General features: G+C 40.2%; 6 protein-coding genes across 6 annotated transcripts; 4 read left to right on the top strand and 2 right to left on the bottom strand.

The window, feature by feature from the left end:
- Positions 1 to 209: 209 nt before the first annotated feature.
- EAE97_008807 (uncharacterized protein) lies at positions 210 to 530 on the bottom strand (the record flags this gene model as incomplete). Its single annotated transcript, XM_038879322.1, has 1 exon — positions 210 to 530. The coding sequence occupies one exon, from the start codon at positions 528 to 530 to the stop codon at positions 210 to 212; it is 321 nt and encodes a 106-aa protein (XP_038729833.1).
- A 600-nt stretch (positions 531 to 1,130) lies between these two features.
- Positions 1,131 to 1,708, bottom strand: EAE97_008806 (uncharacterized protein; the record flags this gene model as incomplete). Its single annotated transcript, XM_038879321.1, has 2 exons — positions 1,131 to 1,484; positions 1,610 to 1,708. 2 exons carry the CDS (start codon positions 1,706 to 1,708, stop codon positions 1,131 to 1,133), a joined length of 453 nt encoding a protein of 150 aa, XP_038729832.1.
- A 2,100-nt stretch (positions 1,709 to 3,808) lies between these two features.
- Positions 3,809 to 6,580, top strand: EAE97_008805 (uncharacterized protein; the record flags this gene model as incomplete). The annotated part of the gene is made up of 4 exons (XM_038879320.1): positions 3,809 to 4,404; positions 4,720 to 5,046; positions 5,105 to 5,301; positions 5,357 to 6,580. The coding sequence occupies exons 2-4, from the start codon at positions 4,932 to 4,934 to the stop codon at positions 6,578 to 6,580; spliced, it is 1,536 nt and encodes a 511-aa protein (XP_038729831.1). The 5' UTR covers positions 3,809 to 4,404; positions 4,720 to 4,931.
- A 1,563-nt stretch (positions 6,581 to 8,143) lies between these two features.
- On the top strand, positions 8,144 to 8,365 carry EAE97_008804 (uncharacterized protein; the record flags this gene model as incomplete). Its single annotated transcript, XM_038879319.1, has 1 exon — positions 8,144 to 8,365. One exon carries the CDS (start codon positions 8,144 to 8,146, stop codon positions 8,363 to 8,365), a length of 222 nt encoding a protein of 73 aa, XP_038729830.1.
- A 33-nt stretch (positions 8,366 to 8,398) lies between these two features.
- Positions 8,399 to 9,549, top strand: EAE97_008803 (uncharacterized protein; the record flags this gene model as incomplete). The annotated part of the gene is made up of 2 exons (XM_038879318.1): positions 8,399 to 8,551; positions 8,641 to 9,549. 2 exons carry the CDS (start codon positions 8,399 to 8,401, stop codon positions 9,547 to 9,549), a joined length of 1,062 nt encoding a protein of 353 aa, XP_038729829.1.
- Positions 9,550 to 15,020: 5,471 nt separating this feature from the next.
- Positions 15,021 to 16,624, top strand: EAE97_008802 (uncharacterized protein; the record flags this gene model as incomplete). The annotated part of the gene is made up of 9 exons (XM_038879317.1): positions 15,021 to 15,040; positions 15,223 to 15,254; positions 15,392 to 15,418; positions 15,622 to 15,701; positions 15,788 to 15,810; positions 15,871 to 15,899; positions 15,963 to 15,972; positions 16,052 to 16,302; positions 16,473 to 16,624. 9 exons carry the CDS (start codon positions 15,021 to 15,023, stop codon positions 16,622 to 16,624), a joined length of 624 nt encoding a protein of 207 aa, XP_038729828.1.
- Positions 16,625 to 16,985: the final 361 nt, after the last annotated feature.

Below are 16,985 nucleotides of genomic sequence, written 5' to 3'. Positions count from 1 at the left end.
TGGAAAATTCATTAATCATACGCTCGTAAACATTTCTTAATAGATTTTGCTTCGAAATACTGTTGAGAAGATTTGATGTGTAATTTTTTGAGAAAGGGAGTGAGATTTTGGAACCCCCCAGCAATTTTTCGTCCTTGATGGCGCCACCCACGCAGAAAAGACCAGCGGAGAAAGAAAACGAAAACGAGAAACACGTTTCTAGAAGCATTTTAGTGAGTAGGAGGAAGGGAGCTAGAAGGTTGGAAGGAACAATTTGCGTTTTCTCGGGTCAGGATATGTGAGACATGGGTGGAGTAGAGAGAGAGAGCGTGCGTGGGCGAAAAAAAAAGGGCAAGGGGCGGCTCGGCGGCATCGCCTTGGATGGATGGTTGTTCCCCTGAGTTTGGCAAACTTTCGTCTTGCTTTGCTTTGCGTTGCTTTGTTAGATTTTGGGTCATGTCATATGATCTCGGACGGTTTAGGACTTGGTCGTTGGGTGCCGTTCTTCTGAGACAGTGATTTGGTTGATTGGAATATGGAATATGGGGCATGTTTTCTGCTGGCCTCGGGATAAACACGCGGGATGGGTGGTTGGATGAGAGAGATCCTATTGTCCGCCTTGCTCAAGAGTAATTAATGAGTGCATGAAGCTTGAGGCTCGAGGCTCGAGTCAATTCCCAATAAAGGTTTGATAGACGGTTTATCCTGCCAAAGTTGCTTTAGTATGGTGCTAGTTCATTACTCCATTACTGTTCGCTGTAATATATCGTACTGTAAGTCATGTGGTGTGGAGAAGTACCGGGTGGGGTCCAAAATCCGGGGGATTGGTAACTTTGGTCTAGATATTTAAATGTCTAAATGCAATATAAAAAACTTTGTAAGGATATATAGAGTAGGTATCTACCTAGGTATTTTCCGATGGCTCCAATCGAAACTTCCTATGGTTACCTAGTGAAAAGAGCTGTACTGGGTCACAAATTTGTTTCGTTTCTTGGGATTCCAAGTTCTGATTGTTACTCTACATTGCCAGTCTAGATTCCTGGATTCTGTGAGAGTAACACAATAGCATCCCCCATCTTCAGACCAGTAACAATGAACGTGACACGACATTTCCTTAAATTGAGGCGGAGAGATAAAAAGAGGTCAGATGTTCAGAAACGTTTCCGTACTTGGATATCGGAAAGGGTTCCGCGAAGTTTGGGAGTATTGCAGATGTATAAAGCTGGACGAAAGCTACCTAGTACCTTGAAGATATAGATTAGGAAGGTGGGTAACTTTCTCTGTTGTGCTGATGAGGACTGAGAGATTCTGTTGTCGCATGGAGAATGCGCGTGTTTGTTGGGATTATTTTCTCGGGTGGAAGGATTGGCCTTGTCTGGTTCGTTACCTTTCCCTCTTTTGCCTTGACTTTTGCTTGTCTCAAGATTGTTTGCTGGCTTTTGAAAGCAAGCAATGACTCGTTCGTGATCAGTGATTATATGCGTTTTCCCATAGTAAGACGAATACTAGAATCCTGCGACAGCGGTGAGTCCGAATAGTCGCACAGGTCGGTAAGATTGAGTTACAGGACGCTATGAAGCGTGCCAGCCCAACTGTAAGACTTATAAGAGATGTACTATGGGTATAATACCAATGCGAGATTGACAACGTGAGAACTATGAGTCGTGCCGTAGATTATCACTGCCGGGGCGATTTCAAGGCTAGAAACCGGCCTCGCGTTGTATTCCATTCATTTTGCCTTGCCTCGTGCCTTTATGCATATCGCAAAGCCCCTGAATATAGTTTGAGCTAGGTAGCAGATAGCAACATGTTATTTGCCGAATTCGAGTACCAACATGGTCATCATCGGCTTATTTGATATGGAATATACGGAGTACGGAGGGCGGACTCCGTAGAAGCAGGAACTGGGCCGTGTTTCTTGCACGACGATGATGCGGATGTTCTACATTGAGAATTTGAGACAAGAGATGAAGCTATTCTCATGTCAATCTTATCTCATCTCATCTCACCACGTCCAATTTCCCTGCATTGATCTTCCGATGGACAGGTAGTACTATAAGATTAGGTATGTATAACATATCAATGCTTTTCAGCAGTGTAAGGGTAGAAAAGGCATTCAGTGCAACTTCATATTTTCCGTAGGATGGCTAGATGCTCCTCACGCAAGTCATAAGTCATGAGTTGTAGCAATTGCCACTCAACACGGCATTCTTTGTGTTGTTTGTGACACTAGGATTGGATAGATATTTTCGGGCCCATCAAATGTTTTTTCCAAGTACATACCTAAGTCGCCAAAGTAAGTCAAGACGATGGAGCGGCCTTCCAATCCTTGTTGCAATGAATGTCCATGCATACTTCGTACAAGCGAAGTGAGATTCGTAGATACTCGAAAGCATTCTAATGTATGTCCTCTTCCGACCTAGGGAGGTATAGCGCAGTCATGTTATGTTAGATATATACGCACGAAATAGTTCTTGTGACAATCGAATATCCTTGGCAAAAGAAAGGAGCACACATGAGTGGTACCGGTATCGAAGGAAGTTGCATCCTGGGAAAGAGGCAAACGGTTTTCATTTACACCTTCCCTCCCTTGTCTGGTTTTCTTATTCCTTCTTGTTGCAACATCTCACCATCCCCACCGTATTATATAAACGAATCACGATATCAATGATAACCACATCTCTCCAAGAGAGGGAAAGAAGAGATAATGGCCGAGTAGAATGTGATACCTGGGTCAGAACCCTGGCTTGATTTCTCTACTAAGCATCAGCACCGGCTACTCCCATAAGGTTCCCACCGTTTTAATTTGATTAAAAGCCAATATTCCATGAAGAACAATGCAAACCCATAATTGTTCTTATGAGTGAGCGTTGTTGTCGGAGTAGAGAAGTTCAAGTATCAACAAGAGCAAAGGCATGGCAGAGAAAGAGAGAGAGAGAGAGAGGGCTAGATGAAGTTCATTACATAAATGATTGCTCGTCACATTACCTACTGACCATTCTTTACGGACTCGAGAAGTCTTCCGATAGATTGCTTCGCACAGTAGTGTACCGTTTTGTACATACATGATGTAAAAGCCAACGCAAAGAAGTCTCAGAGTCTCCAACAATCACAACAGTCGCCTTGTCATATCCACTTTATATGATCTGCCAGGCTCAATTCCCTCTGATCCATATCCATAATTCCATATTCATACCCATACTCATATTCATATTGTCCATCAACCTGGCACCAGGTCCATTATATCGTATCCATCCCGATCACACATACAGACCGAGAGAGATACGCTACCTCAAGTAGGTTATTTCTTCCAAATTAAAAAGAAAAGATTTGCAAAACTTGATTTCCATTGGGTCTCCTTATTATTACTCTATTCTTATCCCCGAGTCTAATTGCCGATCAATCAATCAATCCGTCTCATAATTCATCAAATACTTGCAACTAATTAATCATATAAAAAAATCAGGACTACTCGAGTTATTACTGTTTGCTGTGTACGTACTGTATTGTATTGTATTGTATTGTATTGTACTGTACTGTCTTCGTTCTCAAGGGAGATTCAAACACACACTGCTTCATCTATATCTGCTGGTCGGTACCTACCTATTCTATCTGGACTGTGCCGTGCTGTGTTGTGTTGTGTTGTGCTGTGCTGTGCTGTACGGAAGCAAAGAAGCAAAGACGCAAGTACCCCGTGCACGTTATACGTTATTTCTGTTCCGACTGACTGGAGCCAAAATGAAAACAATTATAACCAAAATAATAATGATTGATTGCATTTCATAACAATACCGTTACGTCTGTCGTTTGTACCTACATATCTACATATCTACATATCTACACATCTACACATCTACACATCTACACACATACCTCCTTCAATACCTCCTACCATCCAAGATACCTACTAGGGACTTTACCTTGCCAGCCTACCCAATGGAAAATTGGAGAATTTTATCTTTTCAACTCGAACCTTTCTTCTCTCGAATGAAAAAGTTACCCTTTACCATTTGACGACCATCGATATAGGCAACTGGTTTACTTGCCTACCTACCTACCGACTCACCTAATAGAAGTCAATGGTTTCAATCAGAGATACTTCATATCTTATTATATCAATCATCAATCTTCACTTCACTCACATGACATTTCTCTCTCATCAACTTTGAGATACCTAGTATCATATTATATCATATTATACACTCAAAATATTCACCCGTGTGAAACTCGAAATCGAACTCCCTACCGACTTACCGACAACCTACCTACCTATCTATCTCCTCCTCCTCACATCAAATCAAATCCACACAAATTCACAAATTCACGAATTCACGAATTCAACAAATTCTCATTCCTCGGATCATTTCCGAACCAATAAGATTTTTTTTTCTATCATTTTAATCAACTCCCCCCCCCTCCCCCTTGGTACGTACAAAAATGATACCTACCCAAGTACACATAACCAAAACCTTAAGTTATTAGCCATCTTCGATTCTCTCTACTTTGCTTTGTTGTTCCTTTGGGCTCGGATTCTTATTGATTAGAAGAAGAAGAAGAAGAAGAAGAAGAAGAAGAAGAAGAAGAAAGCTTGGAGAAAAAAATACTTCTAGAATTTCTATTTTCGAATTTCATAAAACTAAAATCTCATACTATCTTCACTATCTTTCTTAGCTTCACTAGCTTTTTTTTTCTCATCATCAATATCCTGGATCTCTTCCTTACAACCTTGTCTTTCTACAGATTCACTTGTCACCGATCTCCCGTCCCTTCCTATAACCGGCCAATACTTAATATTTACCAAATTTTAATTCCTTACTTCAGTTTTCAGCTTTCTTAGCTGTTAAAGCGTCTTTCTTCTTCACGGTGACGCAGCAACTTCTAGGTAGGCTAGCTGCCTGCCTTAGAAGAGCTGCAGTCACTTTACAACTTGAGGTTCTGGCGACGTGAAGAAGATGGCATTGATATTGCCCAAGGGCATTGTGGTCAATTCTCCTCAGATTGGAAGCACCATTGAGAGAATCAAGAATGATCCTTTGGATCTTGCAGACATTGCCAGATTTTGGAAAGGTACCTTGCATATCTTGATCAAAAAGTAAAGTAAAGCATCAAGCTTATTGTCTTCTAGTCTATACCACAACAAAACGAAGACTTCTCGACCCTACAGCTGAGCGGTTAGAGAATTATTGGTGGCGAATATGGGGAAGTCGGAGTCGAGAGCTGGATGCTTCAACTGTTGCTCGCCTTTTCGTCCATATCTCCGAGGGTGACACTTTTGTGCCACTCAGAGGACCACCCAATCGCTATGAAAATGAGAAGCCAATGGTATGCAAACCTATCAATGACCCGTGGAGCCCCATACTGAATTTCGAATCATCAGAATAGTGTAGCCTGTATTGGAAAGACTGCCTCGACAACTTCCGTTGCTCGTGTTCGCAACGATAGCCGATCAAGTACAACGCTGATATCAATCCCTCGGGCACCTGCTCCTATGCCACCTCCAATATTAAAAAAGACTCGAGGTCCTTCTGCAAACGGTCCTCGACCGACTGCACGATTCATATCCCCGCCAGTTTCAGAAGACGAGTCTGGTAGCACAACAAACACGAACAAGAACGTTGTACAATCACCTTCGCCAATTCTTGAGCATACCGCTACTATTGAGGAGAAGATCGAGAAGGAGAAGATTGATAGAAAGTTAATGCCTGCACCGGCAAGTAAGAAATTTGTTGCTTCAGCTTCCAAGAAGAAGAGACCAATTGTTGTCAGGCGACAAAGTTCGCAAACTTCACAGTCTTCGAACGATAGCTCGGCGAGAGTTCCAGGCGGACAAGGACAACAGAATAGAACTTTGGGGAGGCTGCCGACGTTATCTGTACTGCCAGTCAGAAATCAGAACGCGCAAGAGAACGTTACACCGCGGACTACAACCTCGCCTACCAAGCGGAATCCCTCCAGATCGGCCGCTCCAACTGTGGGTGGTTCGCGCAAACTTGCAAGCACTCGCGAGGAGAGTATTGAGATTGAGCCGACCCAGCCTGAGCCTTCCAACAACCTTCAGACACTAGCAGGCAATCAGGTTTCAGTACCTCAAGTCAGTGAGGCTGACTTCAAGGTGCAAAGAATGCTTCACGACAATGTTAAAACAGCCAGCATGTTACCACCTGAAACTTCAAGTCCAGATTCTCCGGCGTCGACCACGTCTAAGGGTTCGAGCAATGGCAAACCCCCTGGTTATAGGAAAGCAAGTGGGAAAAATCTCTTACAACACCAGTCTAAAGGCATGGTCAGCTCGGCGCCAACATTGACTGATGCAACAGGTCACCTCGATCTAGGAAATGGTAACCAAATCGCAGCAGTACCCGCGTCACCAGAGAGACCAAACAAAGGCAAGGCTCGAGCTCTTATGAAAGATCTCTTTACAAAGAAATCATTTTCACAAGCAGCTCCTCCTAGTCCTATATCAGGAAGCTTAGCATCAAGTCCATCGGGACCTTTGAGTAAAAGCAAGTCGCAACTTTCGCTCCTGCTCGAACGAGATCAAGCGAGGAGTTTAGAACCTAGGACATTACCGAAACATGAGCGGAAACAGTCCATGAAGTAATTTGCATGCGATATACGAGAGATCAACGCATAGTTTGTACATATATGATCAATTGGGAGGAGCATGATATGCACGATGAACAAAAGTGTTTCCAAGGCGCATCGTTTCTATCACTGCATCAGAGGCGCGTTTCTGGAGCAGGATTGCTATCGGTGTAATGGATATTGGGGGTCAATAGGTCGCACATCTGGCTACGGAGTTTTGGTAATGATTGCATCTGGGAATGTAGCTTTTGAAATACCTTTAGAAGGGCTTATTATCATGATTAGCGAGGAAGATCAGCACCCCCATGATTTACATGCAATACAAGTAATTGATAAGGCCTGGCTGGTAAGGCTGTGCATGGTTGTAGAAAAAAAATGGTAAAGTGTAAATCATCTGGGCCCGAACTATTTAATTATATGATGTATTAATATTCTGGGGCAAATGATGAGTATTGGTATTTGAAGTTTTTATTTCCATGTACTCATTAACAATATAGTAAGTATCAATTGTACAAATTGACTCAACTGCATATTGTACATAGCCGATTGGTAGAACGGGTAAAGGCACCGAATTCTCCCCCCCCCCGGGAGATCTCTTGGCTTCATAATCTTTTATATTGCGAGTATATGCACAGCGTAGAATACAATAATTTTTGATAAATCAAAAAACAATCTGCCGTTACACGATGCGCAACCCTATTGTGTACTGTATGCATATAAAGAGAGAGACCTCGTTCTTATATTTTAGATATCAGCACTCTGTAGTCTTTCCACAAGTATTAGATTAGATTTACCGCCATTCGGCCCATGCCGAAAATCATGGAGGGAACGACGCTTGGGGGAATTAAAATAACCTCAAGTCCCGAAAAGTCACTAAATTTAAAGCATTTTGATGGATTGATTCTCACGTTTACATGTTTAACTTCCCAGTCCACTTCACTCCACCACATTTCTTCATTTTAGTGATGAGGAAATTCAAGGTTTTCTTTGCGGTGCACGGGATTGTGAATTGGATGTCTGAAAACATGGTTGAATTCGAGGATTGGTGATGAGGGATCTGTCTCTATTCGTTCGGCCAAGGTATGGATAGTGGGGGTGAGATGGAAGGAGGCTCGTCATTGTGGATAGGGTGTTCAAGGGGTTCTTTGATACGAAGAGGTTTTTTTGTTCGTTTTTTTTTCTCGGTCTGGGATGGGGAGATGAATGGTGGTGGGTATGCGGCTTCTTTTTGTTGGAAATTTTTTGGTTCGGTCTTTCGTGCGCTTGCTTGCTTGGCTCTTTCGGATAGTGGGTGAGGAATGTAGGGTATCCAATCCATACAGATATGGAGCGGTTATCAGTGTAAGCCCGCCACAATCGATGCTCGCAAAGGGTAAAGAAACTAGCTACGTGTGGAGTATGTATCTCTGCGGCGTGAGATTTGTATTTCGGGTAATGGATGGAATTTGACGTAAACGTTACATTGGCATTCCCCCTTACTTGTACTTACTCATCGGATTCTCTTACGTCTTGAACTTTTTTTTCTTTGACGTTGTGCATTCCTTTTCATCTTCATGCGTGGAAGAGAATCGGTATCAATATGGCGATTTTTCACGAATTGGCCATAGCGACTGCGCGACGACCTTATCCGTTTGTCCTCGCGCTTCTCCTCACTCTCCTCGTCTTCCTCTGGACCACTGGACCCAAAAAGTTTTCTCCAGCGCCGCTCCCAAGGATATATACCCCCACCGTCGGCCATGGATCTGATGCGCAACAGGATTCGGAGTATATCAGTGGACGATTTGGAATCGACGGGACGTGAAATTACACGAGAGGTTATCGGAATTTGTTCTTGATGCAAGAGCAGTGCGATGTCGCGTTCCCGGGACTCTTTGAGGAGGTGGAGAGACCAGTTAAGCTGAGGAAGAATAAGAAGGTGATGAGGAAGGAATCGGATGATACGCCGGCGTTGAATGGGTTTATCCGGGCCATGATTTTCGATCAGCAGGTTTGTGTTCTTGGTTCTTTCTCTATCAGCAATCCTGTCGACGGCATAGGAGAGCTTGATCAGATAGACATAAACTAACAAGAAGATAGTTATATATAATCGACACGTACGGGAAAATCTACTCCCGCGGCATCGCCACCCTGCATGCTCTCCACCGCGCAATGCTCACCTCCCCGGAGCCCCTCCCCAACATCGAATTTACCATGAACGTAGACGACAAGATGGAAGGACATTCGCAGTGGCTCTACGCACGACAAGCCAAGAATGAAGAAACGTGGCTCATGCCCGAATACGGGTTCTGGTCGTGGCCCGAGACGAAAATCGGGAGCTACGGAGAAATGCAGATGAAAGCCATCCTGACCGAGAGCGAGTGGCCTTGGAGTCGGAAGATGGATAAATTGTTGTGGCGCGGCGCGACGATGAGCTTGGAGGTGCGCAAGAAATTCGTTAATGTGACCGAGGGGAAGGCGTGGGCGGATGTGAAGACGTTGGATTGGCATAATGAGGGGAGTATGAAGAATGATTTGAAGAGTATGGATGAGCATTGTCAGTACAAATTTCTGGCGCACACGGAAGGAAACTCCTATTCCGCGCGACTGAAGTATCTGCGGAATTGTCGATCGGTGATTGTGGCGCATGAGTTGGAGTGGATGGAATTTTTCCATCCGTTGATGAAGAAGGATGGGCCGGAACAGAATTACATCGAAGTAGATAGGGAATTTGAGGGGTTGGAAAGGAAGATGGTGGAGTTGATTGAAGGGGAGGATCAGAAGGGGATAGAGAAGATTGCGGAGAGGAGCGCGAGAGTTTTCAGAGAGAGATATCTTACGCCGGCGGCGGAGACGTGTTACTGGAGACGCTTGATTAGGGGTTGGAAAGAGGTGATGGGGTTTGAGGTGGAGTTTTTTAATGTGACGAAGGGGGGGGAGAAGAAGTGGAGGGGGGTACCGGTGGAATCTTTTCTGTTGGAGAGGAGGTTGGAGTGGGATCCTTATTAGTTTTGGGGTATAGACGAGGGGGGAGAGGGGTGTAAATGAGGGGTAAGGTGCATATGCATATGCATGAATACTTAATATTTTGCATTTATTGGGATAGATAATAAGGTTCTTGGGACTGAGCACGTATGAACTTTTAACGCAAGAAATTCTCCATGTTATCATCATATAATGAGACGGAAATGAAGATATGGATAGAGACAGTTTGGAGAGAAACCTGCGGAAGCGATAAGGTTACATAGCACGTGCATATAGTCGGTTCAATTCAAGACTTGATCTGTACATTAATGAAATCGACATTTTTGCTCAAAAATTATCAGTTTATGAAATTATCAGCTCGTGAACCCCCTTATCGCCTCATACCATAAATCAACTACTTACTGTACCTACGCATATAAAACTGATCGTCCGACTTAGTATTATATTATTTAATAAGGTAGGTAGCTAGAGTATCTGTATGACATACAAAAACACTATCGACACCACAACTCAACCTCCGAATGTAAAAACTATCCGCAAACCTCAGGTTAACCGATATCCCTACATCGTGCACGCCCCTGTATCGTGCACACTTTTATTTCTTTTAAAAAAGATATTCTAAATTCAATATATAATTAATCAATCATTGAGTTCTATTAATAATTATATATAATATATTATATTACTATTTATTTCTTATAAAGTAATCAAAATATAAAAATAATTATTATATATAATATAATTTCAATATTAAAATTATTAATACAAAAATATTATATATTAATTTATTTATTAATAGAAATAACGAAAATTGATTTTCAATTTCTTTTTTATAAATTTGAATATATTTTAACATAAAGAAATAAAAAAATCAAGTTTTTATATTATAAGTTTGATATTATATCAATATATTATTTAAGTTTTCATAAATAATCTTTTTTTTAAAAAAAATTGATTATAAATCAAGTATTTTATGATAATTTTTAATTTTTTCAAGTATATAATATTATTAATAGATTATTTGATTAGAAAACTAAAAATAACTATATTTTATTAACTATATATATATATATTATCAATTATTAAAAAATTATAAATTAAATATTAGGATTATATAATTAATAATAAGATATTTCTAAAAAGATTTTTTTTTTAAAAAATTTTAAAAACGGAATTAATTTGAATATTAATAAAAAATAGAATATATTATAATATTAAATTATAATTATATTTAATCTGTAAAATTATTAGAAATATTATAAAATTTGGGATTTTTTTTAAAAAATAAATTCTTTTAAAAATAGATTTATAATTCTTTAGTTTTTTAAAAAAAATAATAGATTTACTTTATTGAAAAATTAGAATATTTTATTTCATTCTTATTTTTTCGTTTATATATTAAGTTATAATATAATAAGTTTATAGTTTTACTTATTTATTATTTTTTTATAATTTTATTATTCTTATATTATATATTTTCTAATATATAAAAATTCTATTTTCTAATTAAAATCCAATAATAATTTCAAATTCTTAAAATCTATAAAAAAACATTTTAAAATATTTTAAAAAGAATTTTTAAATTCTTTTTATTTTTTTGAATATTATACATATTTTTGAAATTATATTTAAAACTTAATTTTTTATATTTTTCAGAATTCCAAGCTTTTTTTCAATAATAATAATATAAATTAATTTAAAAAACTTTATTTTTAATAATATAAATTTATTCTAATATAAATTTTTATTAAATTATTAATATTTTAAAATATTATTTTTTAAAATCAATTAATATTCTATTTGATATTTCAAATTTATCAAAAACTTATTATTATATTTAGCTAATCTTCAATCTGTTTTTTATAAATTTTAATATTATTATAAACAGTTTTGGATTTATAATCAATTTTTAATTCAATAAATTAAAGCGTGCAAGATACAGGGTCGTGCACGATGCAGGGATATCGGTTATATCATTAACACAGTGCAATACCTAGCTCCCTAGGTACACACAAAAAGAACGTAAATTAGATACGAGAGAGAAATAAAAGTTACGAGTAAGTTACGAGACAAAATACCGGATTGTAACGTACCGTCTGCTGTCTCATTTCCATCCCACCTATTTCTAGCAGATGCTACCTTGTGCGCAATGCGAACATGGTTTGCACATGGCATTGCAACATTTGCATCTTATGATGTGCATGGAAGTTTATGGTTGTTTCTTGGCTGGGATGGGATGAGAGAGATTACTTGGATACGTATCAAAGGTTACTAACGCGAGGCTCGCCGAGACTCGCGCTAGTGAGATTGCTTGGATGTTGAATTGAGGATGGATGTTTGCTTGGCAGATTGGAGAGTGAGATGAGATGAGACGAGATGATTAGGCTAATGTTACATGCAGTAACATCCTGAAGAATCCAATATCGGGAACCCTAACCCTAATATCTGATACCGCGTTATAACGTGCGAAATGAAGTATGACGTATGGTTGAATGGTTGACAAAAAGTATTAGTGGAAAGGATTTCCAGATGCAGAACTCAATTGCATTCGAAATGAAGTCCTCCGAGGAGATACTTCCAGGACAATGAGACTGACTCACAACTGTAGCTGTGATATACATCCGATTTTCCGAGCAGGACGATCATTTGGCACTGAAAGATACCCTGTCCAGCGCAAGCATATCACCAACTTCTCGGCGAAAAATCCCAAGAACCCCAATTGAAACCCGCGCGAATCGATTGAGCGAAGGAAAGAATCCATACACAGCTCAAAGATGAAAGAATTAGCGAAACGATGTGGAAGCTAAGACTAGTATGTGACACGACTTGTACATTGCATTTGATATATCCGGAAGTGGTGTTTCGCCTGGGATGAGGGTCACCACCGGAACCCGAGTAACTATACCCCCAAGGGCCGAATTTCAAGGCTGCTATCCTTACACAACTTTTTGGGAATGGGTGAGGTGATGTTGAGCTGAAGAAAGCTGGATGTTCGATTAAATGAGGCGAAGGTGCATGTGTATGACGAAATAGACGAGGGATTGCCAGATGGGTGGTGTGGTGGTGTGGTATAGTGCAGAGGGCAGTAGATAGGGGATGAACATTGTATGGATGGAAAATTGTACGAGAAGGTGGGAGAGAAATCTGCCTAATGCTCCTTTCTGTTGACAAAAGAAAGATTCTAGTGTGGGATTAGATGGCCAGAGGAATGTTCTCCTTCAAATCCTATCCATGAGGAGTTTCGATTGCAGATTCCATCCACATTCCATCATATGACGGGAATGGGATTGTTCTATTCCCATCCACGTCCATCATCTCTTCTCTTCTCTTCTCTTCTCCTCTTTATACTATCCGACCTCGATTCCAGTGTTCCTCCAAAAATAAATATTGAAGAACAGAATAGAACAGAGACACAACGTGGCGTCCAGGTTTCCTCGCCGTGATGTGATCCATCGTTAGGGCTGTGCATGTTACCCAAGAAAAAAAGAGGTTCCCACCAGGGTTTAAAAAAAATTCAGGGTCCAATACACACGTTCCCGGGACCCCCGTACCTGAAAAGTGCATTTGCAGATGCGACGGTAAAATGGTTGATAAGTACCTACCTGGTATTCGTATGTATCTCGGATAAAAAGAATCGGGGTATGAATTGAATGTATGAATGAATGGATGGATGAATCGAGAAGTCGGTCGGTATTGATTGGCACGAGAGAGCATATGGATGATTAATCATAGAAAGTTAAAATCGAGTAAGGTTTGAGTCAAGAGAGGACAAACGAAATAAGGGTCGCATCATGGAAAGATGTTTAATTTTTGTGTTTAATTTCTTTTGAGAATATCGTTTTTTCTAGTGTGCTTCCTAATTCACTGGGTTGGCGTTGGGAAAATGGGAAGGTGGCGTCGACTACCTATTTTCATCACAGTCTTTATTTAGGTATTGATTTGAATAAATATACTCGAGGATTGACTGACTGACTATATTATTTATTATATTTGCTATTTTCTTCACTCCGCTCTTCTTTTGATATATCTATCCCCCTTGGTCCTTTTTTGTGCTCACTCTCCTATTTCTTCATAGATAGACAATACATCGAAACCATCATCTGTCTCCTATATCTCTCTGTATCTATATCTATATCTCTCTCCAATTTCACAAACTTCTATTCAACACCCGGAGTATAAGAGAATCTCATTCGTACCCTCCCTGCCTATATAGATACCTAGCTATCTATCTATCTATCTATCTATCTATCTACCTGCATTTGCCAGGCCAGACATACCGGCGTACACCCGCCCGGGAGGAATAATAGATGATCCGGATAAATTACCACCCTACTGCGATCAACGGCACCACCCCCCAAAATATCACATATCACATAAACAAACCACCGGGCAACCCAAGAGTCAGCCAGACGAAACGGTGCGGATTTTGGTGCCTCATAAACGATTCGACTCGATCCTCTTGATATATATATATATATATATATATCATTATTACCTATCAAATATATACAACTTATATCTATATCTATATAACTTCACCAATCTTCCCTTTTCACTTCCTTTCACTTCGCTTCGCTGTTAATTTTGGTCTTTTGGTTTTTGGATCTTACGAAAAAAGAATACGTATCTATAAGAATCTTTTACATACCTACTACTCGTACCTAGGTATATCCTACCTGCATATTATACATCCATCCATCCATCCCAACCTTCCATATATCCATATAAATAAGTCGCTCCGAGTCCGAGGCAATTTTTTTTTAGAAAAGGCGAAGATTTCCATTACACCACTTACAAGTTACCACTGAGTACTCACCACTCACTTCCCTACCTACGGAACGGAAACAACCTTGAAAGATTAACCGCGGAAACTTATTGGCCCATCCAATTTTTTGAGGGGGAATTCAAAAAGCAGAGCCCTCGCTCACGCAACGCGTCAAACGAAACGAAACGAAACCAAACGATCCTCTCCCTCACATCAACGTTCAACGTCCAACTTGCATATATATTACTTCAAGCCACCAACAAGTGCTGTTGAGCTTATTGACCCTTTTTTGATTATTCTGACTATTATTATTATTTTATTTTTACCATTATCCCAACCCGTTTTGGTTTTCTGTACTAGACTTGGAGAAACGTTACGTTACGACTCGATTTATTTTATCTATATATATTTAAATATTTTTTGCTGATTGTATTTTTGGGGGGTACTTGACGTTACTAGATCTCTTTACACCTTTTTGCTTTATTTTGAGCTGAAAAGTGGTGGAAAAGGAATTTTTTTTGTATGCGATATTGTTTTTATTTATTAAGAGGGGAGAAGTGAAAATCACTAGATATTGGATCGGACACCTCGTGTGAATTTTTTTGATATCTTGGGAATATTTCGTACAGACGTGGATACGTGTGATAGCTATCTATCTATCTATCACTATCTGTATAGATATATATCAAGAGGGATCGGAGGAAAGACAATTATCAGATTTTCATTCAAGATGGCGACGAGGAATTCACAGTAAGTTTTTTTTTCTTTCCTTCCTTTCTTTCATTCTTTCTTGCTTTCTATCTTTTTTTTCGAGGCTTGGGGTCGGTGGTTGGTGCATGGAACGCACGGAGGTATGAATCAGGGGTAAAGCTTTTACATTGGGGAGGGTTCGGAAAAGATAGCTGGCTGATATGGTGATTGGTGATTTTTAGGAGAACTTATCACATTGTGGTTTTGGGTGCTGGTGAGTTTTCTTCTCCCTTGATATCCCACCCTCTTTATTCAATTGTTCGATTCAAGAGAATGATCGATTATAGAGAGAGAGATGTATCAATTGAAGACAGAATGTTGATGGCTAATTATTTTTGTTCGTCTGCAAAGGTGGTGTTGGCAAGAGTTGTCTAACCGGTAAGGATCATTTTTACTTATTTGCCGAGACCTTGACCCACTCTCCTCCGGGGACTTGAGTTGAGTTTGGGGGGGTTGGAATTTTGGAAGGTCGAAGTGGGGAGACACGTGAAAGGAACGAGAGATGGAGATTCGGGAATTCTCAGGAAGGGATTGTCAGAATATGCAGTGAAGATACTGATATGTGATTTGTGTCCTTTTAGCACAATTTGTTCAGAATATATGGATCGAAAGTTATGACCCAACGATTGAGGATTCCTACCGCAAGGTTATCGAGGTTGATGTGAGTATTTTGAAATTTCTTCTCCGTCTTGGCATCGAGGTGGAGACACATGATCAGGATGCTAACGCGGCCTTTTGCTTTGATAGGGACGACAATGCATGTTGGAGATGTGAGTTTATCTTATCCTCTCACGGGGTCAAGAAGATGGTACTGATACGAAGAAATGTAGATTAGATACCGCGGGTACGGAACAATTCAGTAAGTCCTTCTCCTCATCTTCCTCATCACATGATACTTAAACATAAACTAACACTCTTCCAGCCGCCATGAGGTACATACCAAGCAATTCTATTTCACTCCTCTCTTCCACTCATTCTTTCCCGAATCCCCCACTCACACATTCTCCCCAGAGAACTCTACATGAAAACCGGACAAGGATTCCTCCTCGTCTTCAGTATCACATCGCAAAGCTCCCTCAATGAACTCAGCGAACTCCGCGAAACCATCATACGTATAAAAGATGACGAAAATGTCCCGATAGTGATTGTCGGGAACAAAAGTGATCTGGAACAAGATCGGATGGTTAGTAGACAGGCGGCTTTTAATGTTAGTCAGAGTTGGGGGAATGCGCCGTATTATGAGACGAGTGCCAGGAGGAGGGGTAAGTTTTTTTCTCTTCTCCTTTTCTTTTTTCTTGTTGAGATAAATATGATTGTGAAGGTGCCGAAGGATAAAGAATGAAGTGTGTCGGAAAGGGGAAATGAGAATGCGAGAAAAAGATGACGGATAGAAGTTAGCAAGAAAACCCATGCTAATGGAAACGAAAAATAGCAAATGTAGATGAAGTCTTCATCGATCTCTGCAGGCAAATCATCCGTCGGGACAATAATCGATCGACGCCAGAATTCGATGATGAAGTCAATTCGCCGGTGGAGAAAAGACATCATCGGATGAGACGGTTGGGGAGATGTGTGATATTATGATTGTCTTTCCTGAATGGGCGTCAATGGGTGGGTGTTGTAATTTGATGATTGGCGTGTCTGGGATGGAGGGGATCGGTTGGGGTGTTGTATCATGGGATTGTATGTATGTATGTGTGTGTGTATGTATGAGTGGATATAGGAAGGATGTGAGGATGTGTGGATTACAAACGATTGAGGGGATGGAATTTCCTCAGATAGAGGAGAGGGTAGTGGAAGGAGGAAGGAGAAAAGTCTTTTCTGATATATAGAGTCTTGAAATAAAGATGAGATGATGTTGAGATAATGAGAAGGAAGATCTTTGATGATTGTTTTTCAATTGTGCATTTTGGGAGTGTGAGGCTTGCATGCTTGGGAATGGTTT

Source organism: Botrytis byssoidea (genome assembly GCF_014898295.1).
Source record: "Botrytis byssoidea strain MUCL 94 chromosome Unknown BBYS_019, whole genome shotgun sequence".
Taxonomy (NCBI): Eukaryota; Fungi; Ascomycota; class Leotiomycetes; order Helotiales; family Sclerotiniaceae; genus Botrytis; species Botrytis byssoidea.
This window is presented reverse-complemented; position numbering and strand designations above follow the sequence as displayed.